Source organism: Neopsephotus bourkii, unplaced genomic scaffold (assembly GCF_033783945.1).
Source record: "Neopsephotus bourkii isolate Nb327-2 ecotype Australia unplaced genomic scaffold, CSIRO-AGI_Nbou_v1 NB_1557, whole genome shotgun sequence".
Lineage (NCBI taxonomy): Eukaryota > Metazoa > Chordata > Aves > Psittaciformes > Psittacidae > Neopsephotus > Neopsephotus bourkii.
Window position 1 is genome coordinate 297,741 of NW_026902033.1, and position 14,708 is coordinate 312,448.

General features: G+C 54.7%; 1 protein-coding gene across 1 annotated transcript in view; it reads left to right on the forward strand.

Annotated features, from left to right (window-relative positions):
• The window catches only part of CCDC9B (coiled-coil domain containing 9B), a 79,231-nt gene that overhangs the window by 17,003 nt on the left and 47,520 nt on the right, over positions 1-14,708 (forward strand). The window contains exon 3 of the mRNA XM_061371001.1: positions 10,712-10,877. Within this exon, the coding sequence (XP_061226985.1) occupies positions 10,803-10,877 (75 nt within the window). The 5' untranslated portion in view covers positions 10,712-10,802. The remainder of the gene's footprint in view (positions 1-10,711; positions 10,878-14,708) is intronic.

Consider the following 14,708-nt stretch of genomic DNA (forward strand, 5'->3'; position numbering starts at 1 on the left):
TGCCTGAGCACCCTCTGGGGCAGGAATTGTTCCTCAGCTCCATCTAACCCTGCCCTGGTGCAGCTTGAGGCCGGTTCCTCTTGTCCCATCCCTTGTTCCTTGGGAGTAGAGCCCAGCCCCTCCTGGCTCCATCCTCCTGTCAGGCAGTTGGAGGCAGCCATCAGGTCCCCCCTGAGCCTTCTCTTCTCCGTCTGAACCCCCCAGGTCCCTCAGCCCTTCCCCATCACACTTGGGTTCCAGGTCCTGCACCAGCTCCGGTGCCCTTCTCTGGCCCCACTCCAGCACCTCAAGGTCTCTCTTGCAGTGAGGGGCCCAGAACTGAGCTGATGCTGGAAAAGGCCTTCTCCAGCATCCTTGGAGGCCCCCTTCAGATATAGGAAGGCTGCTCTGAGGTCTCCACGCAGCTTCTCTTCATGCTACATAAAAGCTGAAGCAAAAAGGAAAAGTATTAGATCAGCAAGTATCCTATAACTCCCAGTAATCCCCTAGCTGCTTAGAATAAGCCCTTCCTGCCTTAAAGACTTAAATGCCTGAGACAGTTGAAAGAACAGAAAGCTTTTCCTAATGCCAGGGTGGGTGACGCTCCAAGTGCAGGCTGGAGGCTGTGGGGACCAGCCTCTGTCTGAACCCTGCACAGAAACACTGCTTGCCTGGGAGGGTCAGGTACAGTGTGAGGAGTCTGGATGATGTGGCCCAACGGGAAAGACATAAACCTGGTATCTACTGAAGAGCTTGGCTGGCATTAACGTGCTGACAGGACCTGGGTGCTATTTCCTTTCCTTTCGATGCTAAATGATACTACTTGTGACAGTGATGATAATTATAAATCCCTGGGAGAGGAAGGGATGGTGGGATGGGCTGGACTGCAAACATCCCACTGCTCTGACAGACAGCCACATCTTACAGCCTTGAGCTTGGCTCAGCCTCATGTGCCTTGTCTGCAAAGCGGGGGTGATCACACTTCCTCACTCCCACAGCTTGGCAGTTTCCTTTGGGCCCTGCAAAGAATTCAACACATGAATTAATGGGGTTTTAATTATCCTTAAGCAGGGTCTAAGGCGGAGATCATGCTCCCAGCTCGATGTGAAGCAGTGCTTCACGTCCCTCTTGGGGCTGTTATTACACAGGGCTGCAGCAGTTGGTTGGTACCTCATGTTGGCTTCATTCTGCTCTTCATCAGATTGGGAGCTGGCTCTTTGCCATAACAAGCTGCATCTGAGACCTGCCAGCAACAATTGGGTCCAGCTGGTCCCTGGTGTCCCTCTGATGTGAAAGGAAGTGAGGGAGGGTGAGTGAGAAGGGCGGTGAGGTGACCAAAGAAAGTGGAAGCAAAGAGGAAAATAGCAAACAGAGGAGGTGTAGGGTCAGGAGTGTCAAAACCCAACAGACAGCAATGGGTACATGTGGAAAAAGGAAAAGGGCTGGTGAGCAGAGAAAGGGGAGAGGGGGACTGGGAAGGGAAATCTATGGGCAGGTGGATGGCACAGAGATGCTGTGGGGGTGATGTGGAGGTGGCTGAGGGGTGAGGCAGGTTAATGAGGCCAGGTTGGACAGGGCTTGGAGCAACCTGGTCTAATGGAAGGTGTCCCTGCCTATGGCAGGGGTTGGAACTGGAGGAGCTTTAAGGTCCTTTGCAGGCCAAACCGCTCTGTGATTCTATGACTGTGGAGCTGCTGTGCTGCAAAAGCCCCTCTGTCATCTGAGACAGCAGTTTGCTGCTGCTGACACTGGGAAACTTCAGGGATCCACCAGCTGCTCCCCAGTCCATGAAAAGCATCCCGGAGCAGGAAGCCTGCTGGGTCAGGGCTTGAGCTCCTCAGGCAGGGCTGGAAACCTCTGCTTGTGAGAGGCTTAGCAATTCACACATGGCAAAGGTCAGCAAGCACTGCTCCCAGGCCTCCTCTGCACCTCCTGCCTTTCACCTGCACGGGAGGAAGGCTGCCATGGGGCTGTGGAACAGAGCTTGGAGGAGACATGAATTCCTGCTGCAGATATCTCGCCTCTCCTGCTTGACCTGTGAAAGAGAGAAGGGAAGAAACCTTTGTATTTGAGCCTTGATCCACTTTTACTTGAAGCATCTCTTCCTTGGTTTTGTAGAGCTCATTCCTTCTCCCACCCCTCCTGCTCACTTGCATTTCTTTCACAGACAGAAAGCAGAGGGCCTCTGCAGCTCTCCTGTCTTGTGAGAAGTCTGAGTCAGAAGTGAGCACTTCACTTGCTGCGTGTGTGCAGAGCCCCCCAGTCTGCACTTCTCCCTCTCGCACCCAAGTCAACAGCAAGGCTCCCTTTAGGAGTGCAAAGCCAAGCATATCCTTAGTGAATTCTAAGGAGGCACACCAAGGCTTTAACATGATGAGCTGGCAGATGTGACCAAGGCATTTCATGATGGATTTGTTCTACACCAAAGTGCGTGTGGCTCATTTCACAGGGCCCTCTCTTAGCAAAGTTACCTTCAGTACAATTTCATAGAACCATAGAACAGTTTGGGTTGGAAAGGACCTTAAGATCATCCAGTTCCAACCCCCTGCCATGGGCAGGGACACCTCACACTAAACCATGGCACCCAAGGCCTCGCCCAGCCTGGCCTTGAACACTGCCAGGGATGGAGCATTCACAACCTCCCTGGGCAGCCCATTCCAGTGCCTCAGCACCCTCACAGGAAAGAATTTCCTCCTTAGATCCAATCTAAACTTCCCCTGTTTCAGTTTGAACCCATTACCCCTTGTGCTATCACTACAGTACTAATTTGTTTCCCTTCAGTGTAAATCAGTGTTTCCTTGGGCAGAACTGAGCTTGGTTCACAGTGTCCTGGCTCCTGCTGGCAGAGCCAAGTGTTCCATGCTCTGGTCACATTGGCTCCGTGATGCCCATCCTGCAGCAGGGCAGGGCTGGAGCACGGTGCTCCCATGCTCGTGCTGGTTTGTAGTCTCTTGGCTACCATTTGCCATTGGCTGTTTTGGCTCAGATCACTTTGGTTCATCTCCACTGATGTTGTCACAAGGAATCCCTGCTGTGTGCTGCCCTTTCTGCTTCCAGGAAGACCTGGTCCTCTTTGGATTGTCAGGAACAGGCAGTGCCACATCCACACAGACTGGGGGATATCATAGAATCATAGAGGGGTTTGTGTTGGAAGGGACTGTAAAGCTCATCCAGCTCCAGCCCTGTGCCACAGGCAGACGCTCTGCTGTTCAGCAAGTGCTGCTCTCCTGCCACCCTATCCCCTTAGGGCCCTGGGGCTTTAAACCAAACCTTTAAGTGGTTGGGTGGATACCCCAAGCACCTGGGCAGGAAAAGGAGATGGAAATACTCCTACACACTGGTACTCCTCCAGTCAGGGCAAATCCCAGGGCTCTTTTCCCTGGCTGGAGCGACTGACAGGCAGCAGCAGGACTGTGTACACACCACATGGTTATCCCAGCGGAGGCATTCCCACCAGCCAGAGCAGCCATGCTCAGTGATGCTCTGAACCAAGCCCTGCCCTTCTGCCAGACACCGGCTCTGCTGCTTCCCTGCTCTGCTGTGTGTGTCTGCTCTGTGAGCAGCCAGTGCCAGCACACAGAAAGAGCCAGCAGGTCCTGCAGTCCTCTGGCAGCCGACACCAACAGATTGCTGCAAGTATGGCTATGTTCATGCCGTGCTGGCCACATCCAAGGAGAAGGCTGGCATGGAGCTGCTGCTAGACCTGTGCCTGGACCTGCTGCTTGGGCTCACACCCTCCTGCAGGCAGTGCCTTTCATAGAGTCATAGAACCAGAATCATACCCATCTCCTCATCCCTCTTGTGCTGTTCCCCAGAGCTGGATGCAGGTCTGCAGGGGGGTCTCCCTAGAGCACAGCAGAGGGGCAGATCTCCCTTCCTATGCTCCACACAGGGGTATTGCAATGCCAGGCTTTCCTGTGCTCTCAGACGTTTGGGTACAGCACAGTTTGCAGAACCAATCTTCCAATGTGGGTCTTGGGTGAGCTGCAGGAGCCCAGGAAATGAATGGCTGCTTTTTGAGTGTTTGGTCTCATACAAGGGCTCAGCCAAGTCCTGCAGGACCACCCTGTGCAGGCTGCTTGCAGGAGTTTCAGCCATGACTTTCAACCCTCTTGGAAGCTAAGGCAGGCGCTGGAACAGGCACAGGTAATGGAGATGTGTTGGTACAGCCCAAAGTCTTCCCTGGCCTTCCCCAGGCTGAGGATTCATGTCCCAGATTCTCCTAAGAAGAATATTTATTGCAAAGGATGAATCTGCGTGGGATACGTGAGGATGCTCGGAGGGAAGGGCTCACTCTCAGTCACACTGGGCAATGGTGTGAACATGTGGGCTGCTTAAAGCAAACGTGGCTGTGCTTCCAGCACGAGGCAGCGCACAACGTGGTACAAGACAGCTCCAGCCAGATTTTCCCTGCCAAGATAGTGCTGGATTGGGTCTCCTGCCCCTTCAAACACACACCAAACTCATCACGTCTCTTATCTGCTTCAGTCTGCAGGGTGCTGGTGCCCAGAACATTAATTGCCATACACCTGCTACCTTCTTAGCCCATGGTGGTCTGTCAGCAGCTACCCCAAGGTTCCAGCACTGCAGGAACCACCCTGAGGAGCAGAGGAGGGCCCTGCATGGACCTCTCCTCCCTGTGCTGGTATGGGCCATGCTCCAGCACACACAGAAGTAATACCTGGCCATTCCAATTGCCCTGGGAGCCTGATTCCTGTCCCTTTGAAATCATGTGTCTTACACTGATGCCTGCACTGGGGAGGATGCTTCCTATGGACTCTGCAAATCCTGGAAGGTGACAGCTCCTCCAAGCCCAGCCCAGGACAGAGTGGTCACTAACGGCTTTCAATAGACACTAAATCTGCTTTTCCAGCAGTTACTTTTCTAAGGGTTCACAGCATCAGTGCCGCTACAAGCCTGGATCAGCTCAGCTGACTCGTGTAACTGGAGTTGCAAGGAGGAAAGCGATGGGTGCGCAGACCAGGAGCTCTAAAAGGGAAACTTTTATTGCATCCAGAGCTTTCTCCATAGGCACCAGAACCCAGGGGTTTGGCCTAAGTGTCAGCCTAGGTGTGACTGTTCAGATGAACAGGTCCTACTCAGGTCTTGGCATTTGGGGCCAAGATCTAAAACAGAAGCTCTTCCCTGTGAGGGTGCTGAGGCGCTGGCACAGGGTGCCCAGAGAAGCTGTGGCTGCCCCATCCCTGGCAGTGCTCAAGGCCAGGTTGGACACAGGGGCTTGGAGCAAGCTGCTCCAGTGGAAGGGGTCCCTGCCTGTGGCAGGGGTTGGAGCTGGCTGGGATTTAAGGTCCCTTCCAACCCAAACCAGACTGGGATTCTGGGTGTCAACCCATGACTAGAGCACATTTCTGTCTCTAAATAAAAGCCCCCGAAGCTGCAGAAGCGGGGTAGCTCCATTCACCTGTACAATGGGATGTGGGCAGTGAAGGTGGCTGGGGCTGGGTTTGCTGACACAGCAGCTGGACCTGTGCTCTGGCAAAGGAAGCAAGTTCACGGGCTGAGGCAGCAGGTTTGTGAAGCAGAAGAGGCCAGGATGCTGCTGTCCCCATGGAGATGCTCCAGCACGGGCGGTGCCTGGTGCGCTGGCCCTGGCTCTGAGCACTGAAATGCTCTTGCTGCTTTACGGCTCCACTGAGCAGTGCCAGGCCAGGGTGAACAGAGACAGGGCACACTGCTTGGAAACCAGCAGCCTGCTGCAGCCCCAGGCAGTCTCTGGGCTCACAGCCCTGGCCATGGGGACTCTGAGTCCCCACACCTCATGACATGAGTGACTCAACCTGTCCAAACCAGCACGGTGTGGCCACTGCAAGAGCAGCCAGCTTTGAGAGAGGCCTTCCCAAGACCCATTGCCTGCAGGAAGGGAGGCAGGGATTCATCCCTATCCCCAGAGATTGATGCAGAGCACTGCCTCCAGCCTGCTGACTCACCATCCTGCTTTGCCAGGCACTGTGGAAGAAAACCTTCCTCTGGATGAAGGAAGGTCTCAGCTTGAAAGAATTGCCTTGTGAGCATCAAAGCAGCTTGGGAGCCCATTTGCTCATCCTTCCTGCTCACCCTTGGGGTTTTTCTGTAAGGGGATGAAAGCTCGGCATCAGCACAGGACTCTCCTGGAATAGCACCAGGATCTGCTCCACCAGTCCCAAACCGGCCAAGCACAGAGAGGTCACAGAGTGGTAATGCCCTAAATGACAACAGGGAGACAGCATCAGCTTCTGGCCGATGGTGTGTGCTGATGGGCATAGGCAGCAACCCCACTGCTGCAGTGCAGGGGCAAGAACCAAGCAGAGTTTGGAGCAAGTCCTGCACCAGGGAAGGGGCAATCCCAAGGCTGGGGGAGACTGGATGGAGCAGCCCTGAGGAGAAGGACGTGAGGGTGCTGGGTGAGGAGCAGCTCCCCATGACCCAGCTTCAGTGTGAGCTTGAGCCCAGAACCCCCCCGTGTGCTGGGCTGCACCCCCAGAGCATGAGCAGCAGCTCCGGGAGGGGATCCTGCCCCTCTGCTATGGGAAGGGGAGACCCCCCCCGCAGCCCTGATCCAGCTCTGGGGCAGCAGCACAAGGGGGACCTGGAGCTGTTGGAGCGAGGCCAGAGGAGGCCATGGAGCTGCTGCGAGGGCTGGAGCAGCTCTGCTCTGGAGCCAGGCTGAGAGAGCTGGGCTGGGGCAGCCTGGAGAAGAGAAGGCTCCTGAAGGGGAGACCTTAGAGCAGCTCCAGTGCCTAAAGGGGCTGCAGGAAAGCTGGAGAGGGGCTTGGGACAAGGGCCTGTAGGGCCAGGCCAAGGGGAATGGCTTGAACCTGCCCGAGGGGAGACTGAGCTGAGCTCTTAGGCAGAAGCTCTTCCCTGTGAGGGTGCTGAGGCGCTGGCACTGGGTGCCCAGAGAAGCTGTGGCTGCCCCATCCCTGGCAGTGCTCAAGGCCAGGTTGGACACAGGGGCTTGGAGCAAGCTGCTCCAGTGGAAGGGGTCCTTGCCCATGGCAGGGGGTTCGAGCTGGAGGAGCTTTAAGGTCCCTTCCAACCCAAACCAAGCTGGGACTGTGTGACTCTTCACCCAGCCCTGGGACCCTCAACAGACAGGATGAGTTTAATCCCACATGGGGGCTGTTTGGAAAGGTGGGAGCTGGCGATCCTCCCCCTTGCAGATGCACCGTGCCCTTCCCTTAAGCACCCACCACCCACCAAACCAAAACCCCCCCCCCCCACCAACCCCCCACAACACCCACACAAACACACCCAACCCAACCGTCTTTAACACTGCCAGGGATGGAACATTCACAACCTCCCTGGGCAACCCATTCCAGTGCCTCACCACCCTCACAGTAAAGAATTTCCTCCTTAGATCCAATCTAAACTTCCCCTGTTTCAGTTTTAACCCATTACCCCTTGTCCTGTCACTGCAGTCCCTAATGAAGAGTCCCTCCCCAGCATCCCTATAGGCCCCCTTCAGACACTGGAAGCTGCTCTGAGGTCCCCACGCAGCTTCTCTTCTCCAGGCTAAGCAGCCCCAACTTTCTCAGCCTATCTCCATACAGGAGCTGCTCCAGCCCCTGAGCATCCTCGTGGCCTCCTCTGGACTTGTTCCAACAGTTCCATGTCCTTTTTATGCTGAGGACACCAGAACTGCACACAATGCTCCAGGGGAGGTCTCATGAGAGCAGAGCAGAGGGGCAGGATCAGCTCCTTGGCCCTGCTGGTCACGCTCCTTTGGATGCAGCCCAGGATACGGTTGGTTTCTGGGCTCAAGCGCACACTGAAGCCGGCTCATGTTCATTTTCTCATGGACCAGCACCCCCAAGTCCTTCCCCTTGGGCTGCTCTGAATCTCCTCTCTATTTAAGGGGTTCCTGCTCTCCTCATCCTCATTTGGGTGCAGTAAGGTGCTGTTAACAGGTTTAAGGATAAGAGAAAGTCCCAGCCTGCAGAAGTCTGTCCACACCGAGGAAAACAAAGCCATGTGAATGACCACTGGGGTTAACTGGGAGGTTTTAACACGGGGCGACCTTTTTATTGACAACCTTCATGTGTCATTCCTCATCCTGGTGAACCTGAGCTTTGCCTCAACACCTTCAGAACAGGAATGTTACAGCCTTGCCAAGGATGAGTTTAAAATGCAGCCATAAAAGCTCATTGGGAAACGCTAGAGCTAGCAAGGGTGGTTTCCCTAAGGCAGCTTGGTGGCTCTGGTGGGTTCTGGACCGTTGTGAAGTCATGATCAGAGCCACAGTTGGGAATAGGACCGGGTGTGAGGAAGGACAGAAGAACACTGAAGCACAGCCCTAACCCTGGCTGTTGCAGGTCGCACTGACGAGGTCTTTCCCTCTGCCAGGAGAAACTCCTCCTGCCCACAGGGCTGGCAGATCCCAGCAAAGATGGAGACATCCCACCCTCGGGGCTGAGCTGTCAGCCCCATCCCTGATCCTGTTTTAATTGCTGATCAGAGCTGAGCTGCTCTCAACTTGCCTCCCATAAGCTACTTAGTGCTGTTGGTACAAGCCATTTCCTCATCCCTCTGAGCCTTCACTGATACAACACAGGCTGATGCCAGCCAGACCCAATGCATGCCCAGGGCCATCACAACCAGAGAATGAACCACAAAGCAATCCCTCAGCCTGTACCCAGCTATGAATTTGCCCTTTTTGCTTCATAACAACAGCCCTCACCCTACTCATGCCACAGATAAGCAGTTTACAGCTGGACCCCAACAGACCACATCTGGTCTGGCTCCTGCATGGTCCCCTGCAATGGGAGGAAAACTGGAGTGAGCAGAGCTGGCCATAAGCTGCTGATCCTGCCTGTCCAGACACATCCTCATCCCATGGGACTTGCAGAACCATTGAATCAACCTGGTTGGAAAAGAGCTTCAAGCTCATCCAGTCCAACCCCTACCCCAGCACTGCCAAGGCCACCCCTAACCCGTGGCACTGAGGCCTCAGCTATAGGGTTTGTGAGCACTTGCAGGGCCGGTGCCTGCAGCCCTGCCCTGGGCAGCCTGTTCCAATGCCTGAGCACCCTCTGGGCCAGGAATTGTTCCTCAGCTCCATCTAACCCTGCCCTGGTGCAGCTTGAGGCCGGTTCCTCTTGTCCTGTCCCTATTCAACAAGACCCAAGCTCTTCTCTCCCAATGGCATCAGTGCCAGCGAGTCAGTGTCACCCAGGGATGGCCCAGCTGATGTCTTGGAGAGGAAATTGGCTGAAACGGCCCCTTTCAGGAGGATCAGAGCTAGGGGGGGTGATGAAAAGCAGTTGGTTTGGCCCAGGAGGGGGAAGGTTCCATCTCCCAAATTGTTGAGATGTTTCTGCTCTGTTTGGTTACAAGCTGAGCTTCCAAAATGCTCCGAATATTGCAGCTGATGCTGCCAGAAAAAGGCAGCTTTGGATGCTTGTTCCAAGCGTTTCTCAATAAAAAAGGTTTAAATAACAACAGGTCAAAGGCAGGGTGTTGTTTAATCAATTCCTTCTGAAGGAACTGAAGGAAACCCAGTATTCCAGGGGGACAGGAAATGGAATTCTTCCTTTTTACAGAGCCGGTTGTAAACCTTTAGCCTGCCTCATCCCATGTGTTTGTGCTGCACAGTGCCCCCAGCCCTGAGCAACACGCAGGGAGCAGTCAGGTAGCCCAGCAGCATGTCCCCATTCCCAGGGCAGGGCCACCTTACCCAGGAGCTCCATCGGGGCCTCACACAGATGCCCAGAGACAAGTAAGAAGAGAACAAGTGTGTGATGGCTCCAAGTGCTCTGCAGGGGTTTTTGGGAGTGGATGGGATGTGTCAAGGCAGGAAACCTCCCGGGTGCTCTCTTCTTGGGCCTCAGGAAATGGGATCTTACTTTATCACAGGCTGAGTCTCTGGGAGCTTGTGCGAGGGATGAAATAAGGCCAAGCTGGGGCTGTTCAGCCTGGAGAAGAGAAGCTGTGGAGAGCTCAGAGCAGCTTCCAGTGTCTGAAGGGGGCTACAAGGATGCTGGGGAGGGACTCTTCATTAGGGACTGTAGTGATGGGACAAGGGGTGATGGGTTCAGACTGAAACAGGGGCAGTTCAGGTTGGAGATAAGGCAGAAGCTCTTCCCTGTGAGGGTGCTGAGGCGCTGGCACAGGGTGCCCAGAGAAGCTGTGGCTGCCCCATCCCTGGCAGTGCTCAAGGCCAGGTTGGACACAGGGGCTTGGAGCAAGCTGCTCCAGTGGAAGGGGTCCCTGCCCTGGCAGGGGTTGGAGCTGGAGGAGCTTTGAGGTCCCTTCCAACCCAACCCATTCTATCTTTCTATGATGCTCCATCCCTGGCAGTGTTCAAGGCCAGGTTGGACAGAGCCTTGGGTGCCATGGTTTAGTGTGAGGTGTCCCTGCCCATGGCAGGGGGGGTTGGCACTGGATGATCTTAAGGTCCTTTCTAACCCTGACTGTTCTATGATTCTATGAAATTCTCACCATAGCTGGGAGCAGGACCAGTGTCTCCAGCTGGGTTTTAACTCATGCTCTCAAATCATGATTTCCACCCACTGGAGCATGGGTTATCTGCAATTCCAAGAGTTTCCTGCGTCCTGAGTGGAGCACTGAGCCAGCCAGGCCCAGCACAGTGAGTGTCCACAGGCACCTCAGCCACCTCCACCCTTTCTCTCCACCCAAGTATTCATTAGTGTTGGACTGGTCCTTTAAACCTAATTGCTAGCATGATTCCCCTTTTCATCTCCTCCCTTCTCAGGTGCCTCTGTTCCTCTTGCAGGCTGTCCCTTGCACTTGTGGTCCACACCAGCTCTACACCTCAAGCTCTGCACAGGAGGAGCCCAGCTGTGAGCAGAGCCCAACCTGAACCCATGCAGCATCAGTGTGATGCGACACCCAGGGAGCCCATGATGAGTCTTCAGTGCAGCTTAGACCCTGGAGCCAAGGTTGGTGTCTGGAGCTTGCTTTCCAGTTCTGCTGGCAAAGGGGAGTGAAAGGCTTTGTTAGGTTTGGATGAAGCTTGGCTGGGATGGGAGGTGCACATGGGGCTGAATTTGACGCTTCCTTCTTGCACCAGGGTGGGAGTGGAATGTGCTGCCACTCGAGTAGCCCCAAAGCAGCCATGTGTAGAATAATTTGGAGGTTTTGTAGCTCCAAAAGGGCACAGGAGTGTGTCAGGAGCCAGCTGGCTCTTGGCATCTTCATGTACAGCTTCTGAGCTGTAAGTTAAGGCTGCTGGGCTGCCCATGTCCTCCTAGATGTGGGCTGAAGCCATGGGCTGGGATGGGAGCCTCCCTTGGTCACTGCTGATGGCAGCTTTCAGCCAGGGTGAAGCAGTCGCTGGCTGCAGCTCTCCATGCTTTCCCCAAGGAATATGTTTCCATAAAGGATGAAAGGAACCTGCCTGACCAGCTGTCCCAGCCACTTTCCACTGCCTGGCTCCTTTCCCAAGGCTGGCTCGTGTGTCCTACATCCAAAGGCTGGCTAATGGGGTCAGCAAACCTGCACTTGGCCCTGCTGTGCCTGTCTGGAGATGGGGCAGATCCTCTCCCCATTCACTCAGTCTCTACTTCAGGGGCCTTACACCAGAGATACAAGTTTTTCTGGAGGAAAAGATGCCATGAGGTGGCGAGGTCATGAGTTATTCAGGGTGGCAGTAAACAGGGGTAGGCACAGATTTCACCCACAGGACTTGAGGCAAGAACCTGCAGGATGATGCCTGTGGCAGGGGTTGGAACTGGATCATCTTTAAGGTCCCTTCCAACCCAAACCTGTCTGTGGTTCTCTGGTGTGCAGGAAGGGGGAAAAGAGGAAACAGCCTTGTCCTCTGATGGGAACAGGGCTGCTTTGCATGTCCCGAGAAGCTTCTGTGCCGGTGCTGTGGCTGGTATCATTATGGGAGGTACCAACACCTGATGTTAAGCAGGACCAAGCTGTTCTTACGTCCTTTAACAAGCTTTGGTAGTTTTCATTTTAATTGTCCATTGATACATTTAAACCCGACTGTCTCATAGCTCTTTGATCCCTCTGAGTCTCCACCTAAAGCCTGGGTCAGGTTTGTGGCTGCTCCCTCCTCCCAGTCTGGGGAATCTGCTGACCTCTCTCCTGCAGGAAACGCCTCAAATGCTTTTTCACCCTTGGAGCTGGGGACAGGACCGGAGCAGGGGTGAGCAAAGAGGAGTTTGCTCATTGCAGGCAACTTTGCTCTGTGGTTGATAGGATGGGGATTCTTTGATCCAGTGCATGTTCCCATCCCTCTGTCCCCCAGCCTGGAGAGGAGCTGCTGGCTCTGCTCTGGAGCCTCAGGCAGCAGCATCTCGATTTACAGCAGTGCTCAGGAGTGCTTCTGAACCTTACCTGCAGCCCTACACGGCAGAGAGCGTGCCTCCCAAACCAGGGACTTCACCCTCCTGTCCCACAGTGGGGCTCTGGCAGCCGGGCCCCAGCGGTTCCCGAGTGCCATCTGCTGCTGGAACAGCGTCATGCAGCAAATGGAGAGAAGCCAAGCTGGAGCTGGGTGAAGCGCCCTTGGGAAGTGGCAGCGTGGAACTGGGGCTGTGGAGGGGTCTCGTAGAGTGCAAAGGGAAAGGAAGAACGGTTTCCCTTCCCTTTGGAAAGCCACAGCGGTTCTTGCTGGTGGAAGGGCTGATGGAGGGGTGCCAGGAATGCTGCTTGGGGCAGTCAGGTTTGAGTTTGTTGAGGACTCAGATTCTTTCTTTGTAAGGAGCAAAGTCTTGCTGTCAAAACAAGGGGTGATGCTGCAGGCTGCTGGTGCCGCCCTGCAGCAGGGAGGGCGCAGACTCTTGTCAGAGGTGGTTCTTTGTGCTGAAACCGAAAGGGAGAGGCATTGCCGCTCCCAGCTAGAGAAAGGGGCTGTGTCACTGTCACGGGCACAGAATGGACAGGTCATTGCCCTCATTTCCTGCCTCTGCCTCAGGAAATCTCCACCAAACCTTGCCCTGAGTGGAGAGCAGGGCCTGCAAGCAGCAGGATGTTGTGCTCAGGGAGCTCAGCTGAGCCCCCGTAGAGCAGCAAAACCCCCTTAAGTCCTCTGGATTGCTCCAGCTTCCAGGCTTTCCTGCAGGCAAACTGCTGTCTGCCCCAGGACTGCTCCTCAGGGCTGCCAACACTTAGCAAGAGCTCACACATCCCCTTCCATGCAGAGGAAACCACAGAGCCAACCTGGGGCACACACATGGGTGCACCCTGTGGCTTCCGTGCTGAGCAGGCGTCAGGGAGGGTACCAGCCAGTGCACAGCAGCCGAAGCAAGTAAAGAGCCCAGAATCAGGCCATCAGCCTATTAAAGACTTAGTGATTTTAGAAGAGTAAAGGGATTAACTCCAGACGTGGTGGACGAATTCCTTAGTGAGTAATTCAGCTGCTTTCTCCTAATGGCCTTCCTGTTGCATTTGTAATAGACAGTGTCTGAAGGACTCTCTCAAGATGCTGCATGCTGGGAGAGAGCTGCCACCAACTGCCCAAGAGAGCACTACTGATGTGCTTCAGCCACCAAGTGAGGTACTCAGTGTGTCCTGAGGTCCTGCAGGACCCCTGACACGTCATCCATCCAGCACACCCTTCTCACTGGAGCAGGAGACCAGGACCCATCCTTGGAGGAGATGGTCCTCTCCTTCCCAAGTGCACACATGTGGGTCTTGGTGCTCCCTGGTGCCAGGGTGATGGTTCTGGAGGATTGTCCTTACTCTGAGTTAGGCACAGATCCCATGGGAAGGCAGTGCTCATCTTGGGACTGGCACTGAGTTTAGAGCAAACCCTCAATTTGAGGACAGCCATGGTGTTATTGCAACCCTTTCTGGTCAGGACACCAGCAATAAGCAAATATATGTGCATGTATATAACCCCATAAATCTCAGCAGGTTCTGCTTTCTGCATCCTGGGAGAGTCCCAAGAGCACAACCAGGTCCCCAAACCAGCCTGTTTTGCCCCAGTGCTGAAGCTGCAGATGCTGTTCCCTTGATTGGGCCCTTTTGCCCCTGGGTTTCCATGTCCTCAGTGCTCACTGAGCATTCATCTCCTCCTTCACCTCAGATGATGATGCAGAAGTAGATGTTTGTCATTTACACCACTCAGACATGGAAAAAGAGAGCTGAGAAATGTCAGCTCTTTGTGTTGAGGGCAGTGGCACAGCTGACACTGCCCTGGAGGGAACTGCAGCTCTACTTAGCAAAGGCAAAGGTATTTTGGGGCTCTTTGTACCTGCTCATAGCACTGCTGTTGTCCCCACCACTGGTAACAGCAGGGACCTTGGATGCTATGGCTGTGAGGTCTGTAGGAACTCCTTGCAGCATTTAGCACTTGACATCTTGGGCATGACGTGGTCCCTTAGGTACTGATCCATGGGGAGCCCAATAGACTCCCCTGCACATGGGGTTTACCCTGCACTGCACGAGGAACCTGACCTTGGTTTGGGTTGATTGTGTGGGTGTCTGTTTTAACTGGACTGGGTGTTAGCAGCGTGTGCAGGGATGCAATCCCCAGGATGAGGCCATCAGGATAATGCCTCATCACTGGAAATGTCCTTCTCTGGACACTGAGTCCCTGACTCAGCCCAGCAGCAGCTCCCAGAGCTGACCTTCTCCCTGCAGCCACCAGACAGCCAAAACTGGGCCATCACTCCACCCTCGCTAGGGACTATGCCAGCTTGGAAACCCCAAAGCAACACCATCCTCCTGTGCTCCCACGGTGAGGGAAAGCCCCTCATGGCTCTGCACCTCCTGCACAGGCTTCTCCATCACAAACCTCTTGACAAGCACTT